Source organism: Hipposideros armiger, unplaced genomic scaffold (assembly GCF_001890085.2).
Source record: "Hipposideros armiger isolate ML-2016 unplaced genomic scaffold, ASM189008v1 scaffold_248, whole genome shotgun sequence".
Taxonomy (NCBI): Eukaryota; Metazoa; Chordata; class Mammalia; order Chiroptera; family Hipposideridae; genus Hipposideros; species Hipposideros armiger.
The window spans coordinates 926,951-931,041 of NW_017731598.1; the positions used below are offsets into that span (position 1 = coordinate 926,951).

The window sequence follows — 4,091 nt, forward strand, 5'->3', positions numbered from 1 at the left end:
CAAAGATGTAAAGAGTCTGCTTTGATAACTTCATTAGAATATTCTTAAGGCAGAAACACCCTTCCCAGAAGCCGCACCACCCTTTTCCAAGTAAAGGGTTCCATCATTTAGAAGACTGATGCGATAAACTCGACAAAGGGGCAGGTCGCTATTTCGCTTAATTCCGCATGTATTGAGCACCTGCTGGGTACTCTGCCCCACTCCAGGTGACAGAGGGAAAAAGAGAGAAAAGGACACAGCCCTAGCACTCAAGCTTTCAAAATCATTCCCAGACATCGTCTTGCTAAATCACTGAATACATTCATAACCATCCATGCCTGGTGAAGCAGTTTACACACATGATTCTATATACCCTCCCGAAATGAATGGGGGCAGACAAATCTCTTTATCCTCCTAACATCCCTGCGTGAAGGTAGAAAGCTTGATCTTCCCATCACTGGGCTGGGAAAATTGAGGAAGCAGCAGAGGAGTGGTCCTCACCTTTTCCTTCCCCTCCCGGCCAACACCAGAGGCAGAAGCCAGGATTTCTGACATCCCAGTCCCACGCCCGCTAGTTCAGTGAGAAGGAAGAAGCAAACTCCAGCTCCTTCCCGCAGAAACGCACACGGACCCAGATACCGCCCGGCCCCATCTCCTGGGAGCTGCAGGTGGAGGCACAGGCACGATAATGGTGGACAGAGGAGGCGGAGGAGAGAGGAGGGGGTGCGCTCGGCTACCCCCTTCGCGGTCCCCCACCGTCCCGACAAGTACAGGCAATCGGGGGCCACAGGTCCAGGGACCCCCTAATCCCCGCCCACGATGGGTACCTTAGAGTACTCCTGAGCCAGCTTCTGGTACTTCCCCTGCAACTCTGCCGAGGCCATGGCCTCCCCCGCCCCGTCCAGGCCAGGCTGCCCAGGCCGTTCAGCCCCGCCCCCCGCCCCCAACCCCAGACAAGCTCCAGGGTGCAGCTCAGCCAGCTCCCGGCCGCTTTGCCACCGCCGCCGCGCCTCCTCCTCCACTTCCGGGTTCGCCCAGTGGGAGGAAGGCGGAGTGGGCCCAGGGGCGGAGCGACTGCCGGGGGCGGGGCGACGTCCTAACGTCACCGCCCCACCCTCCCACCCCCGAGCATGTGCGCGCGCAGCCTCGCTGGCGCGCTTGGGCTCTGCCTCTGGGACCAGGGGGCGCCATCTTGACGCATGGTTCAAGATGGCGACCTAGAACGGAGAAAGAGAGAATCGAAGGGGGAAGACAATGATGAGTCCACAGACTGGGCGGAGGACCGAGGAGAGGGGCGGTGGTTGCGAAATGCCAACGACCGGAAGAAGAAACATTCTAAGCGTATCAAGAATTCTGGCCGATCCTCCTTTCCCTTCCCCCTCTGGTTCCCATGGCAACGGTCTGGAATTTGACGGTTACATCTTTCAGAAAGCGCACCAAGAGGAAGACCTATATTCCGCTATCTCGTTATCCGTATATGGTAGCGCCGGACATGCTCTGCATTGTAAACTCTCAGACCTCCCCCAAATTTACAGTGTTTGCTGCTGCCACTCTCCCCTGCTCCATCCACACCAGACAAACCTTCATTGTCTTATATTTTGACATTGAGATTTCTTTGTACCCTCTCCGTACCCACTCTGTTGGCCCACCCCTGCCCCAAACGCACACCACATCAGAGCCTTTTTCAGTGGATTGGGTAAAAAGCTGTTAGTACATTTCAGAAATGACTCCCTCCGCGCATGCAGATAGGGTGGACGTGAATGACAACTGGAGAATTAAAACCAAAAATAGTCTCTGCCTGGGATATTTTATGCCACTTTTGCTTGAGTTAAAAGCCTGCCTCCATTCATTAAATAATTTTTGAGGACCTGTTTTATGTTAGATGTTGTTCTAGGCATTGCATTTATTGCTTGCTACACAGAAATGTTCATTGATAGAGGAATGAGTAAATAAATTTAGAGTATATGTTTGCCATAAATTACAGCATGGCAGTTAAAACTAGTGACCTAGATCTGTGTATATCTGTATATATCAGCATGATAAAACACTTTAAAATCAGATTGCAGTATACTGTAGCATGAAAAGATACATTTAAAAATGCAAGGCAACATTTGTATTGTTCATGAACACATGAACATGTACTAAAAACAGAGAAACAAGAACTGGAAGGGCACACATCAAATTCTGGATAGTGGTAGCCTCTAGTGAGAAAAAGAGAAAGGGGAATGAAACAGGAAAACAAAGAAGCATAAACTTTATTTTTATTTAATTTTTAAAGTAAATATGACAGATGTTAACATTATCAAGGTAGTAGGTACAGGGATGTTATTAATCAGCGTTTTAGAATGCTTGAAATTTTCCATGATTAAAATAACTACTGGTGCTTTCCTGGTTTATTGTTTGGCTTATGAGTAAGCCTGGGATTTTATAGTGAAAGGCAGAGCTTGTATGCATTTTTCAGCTACTGTAATGTGTATGAGGATTACGGACTTTCTAAAATGTTTGTATTTTTCAATTTGCTAGTAGCCAAGTCCTATTGTTCAGCAAACTTTAAAAACAACAGTTTTTAAATTATTATTATTATTAGTTTTCCATGGCACCACCAAGCGGTGAAATTAAATATTGTAAGTGAAATTTCTGTGATTTGTAATATATAGAATTTTCAATCATTTGGAAATAAAATGCCATCTCAGAAATAACTTTGGCTATAGAGCCTATGTAAGTTCATTCTACTAAATTGGAAACTTATTTTCCACTGCTTAATCTAGTTGTTTTGCCAGATGCATTGTGTTCAAATCCCAATTGATAAGTCTGAATACATTAAAGTTAAAAATCTCTTCCTCAAAAAACACCATTAACTAAATGAAAAGGCAAGACACAGAGTGGGAGATGATTGCAACATACATATCCAACAAAGGTCTCACCCAAGTATATAAAGAGCTCTTGTAAATCAATAAGGAGAAAGATAGGTAACCAAATAGAAAAATGGGCAAGAAAATTCAACAGGTATTTCCCAAAAGAAGACATACAAACAGCCATTAAACGTGCAAAACGGTGTTTGGTTTCATTAGTAATCAGGAGGAAGTGAAATTAAAACCACCGTAAGATACCACGCACACCCACACAAATGGCTAAAATTAAAAAGACTAACAAGTGTTAATGAGGATATGGAACAAGAGAAACTCTCATAAAACGTTGGTAGGAATGTAAACTGGAACAATAATTTAGGAAAACAATTTGGTACTATTGTATTTTCTCACCTAAAAAGATACATGTTTATGATGTAGCAATTCTGTTACATATACACTCAAAAAAGTATTCATAACAGTATTATTCATAAAAGCCCAAAGATGTCTATCAACAGAAGAAAGATTGTACATTCATATTATGGAATACTAAGCAGCAATTTAAAATAAACTGAACTATAGCTACAGTTAACTACTGGGTGAATCTCAAAAAACAATCTGGAACAAGAAAAGCCAGATCCGAAAACAAGTATGTTGTATGACTTCATTTATATAACATTCCAATAAAAGGGGGCAGGATTCAACTATAAGATTCAGGGATGCATGCTTGGGAAATAAAACTAAAAAGAAAAATAAGGAAGTGATAACCATAAAAGTCAGGAGCTTGCTTACTTTGTGGAGGGAAGAGGATGGTAACTATTGGGAGGGAGAATGACAGGGCTTTCAGGGGTGTTGGCAATGTTCTGTTTCTGTGTGATAGTTACACAGGTGTTAACTTTGTGATAATTCCTAATGAGTTACATTACTGTGTTGTGCACGTCTTTGTACGGGTGTTACATTTCACAATAACAAAATTTTTTAAACTCTTGGTTATCTCATATGCTTGCAGCAATAGTTCCCAACCAATAATCATAGTACATTTGTGGGGAGTGGTATAAATGAAGGTAGTTTGGAATTATTGTAAATGTACAACAATTGATGATCATGAAAGCGTTTAAAAACAGTTTCAGGATTTTTTTTTTTTTTTTTTTTTTTTTTTNAAAAAAAGTATTTTTTAACCATAACTCCTAAATTTAGGCCCCTTGTCCATTTCAACTGTCACTATGATTCTCCCCAAAAACAAACTACAGTCTGGTCTTCTTTTCA

The 4,091-nt window shown here is 42.7% G+C and overlaps 1 protein-coding gene across 1 annotated transcript in view; it reads right to left on the bottom strand.

Moving 5' to 3' along the window:
* The window catches only part of PPP1R21 (protein phosphatase 1 regulatory subunit 21), a 66,783-nt gene extending 65,758 nt beyond the window's left edge, over positions 1-1,025 (bottom strand). Inside the window, exon 1 of the mRNA XM_019655874.1 lies at positions 807-1,025. Coding sequence (XP_019511419.1) covers positions 807-863 — 57 coding nt within the window. The 5' untranslated portion in view covers positions 864-1,025. The remainder of the gene's footprint in view (positions 1-806) is intronic.
* Positions 1,026-4,091: the final 3,066 nt, after the last annotated feature.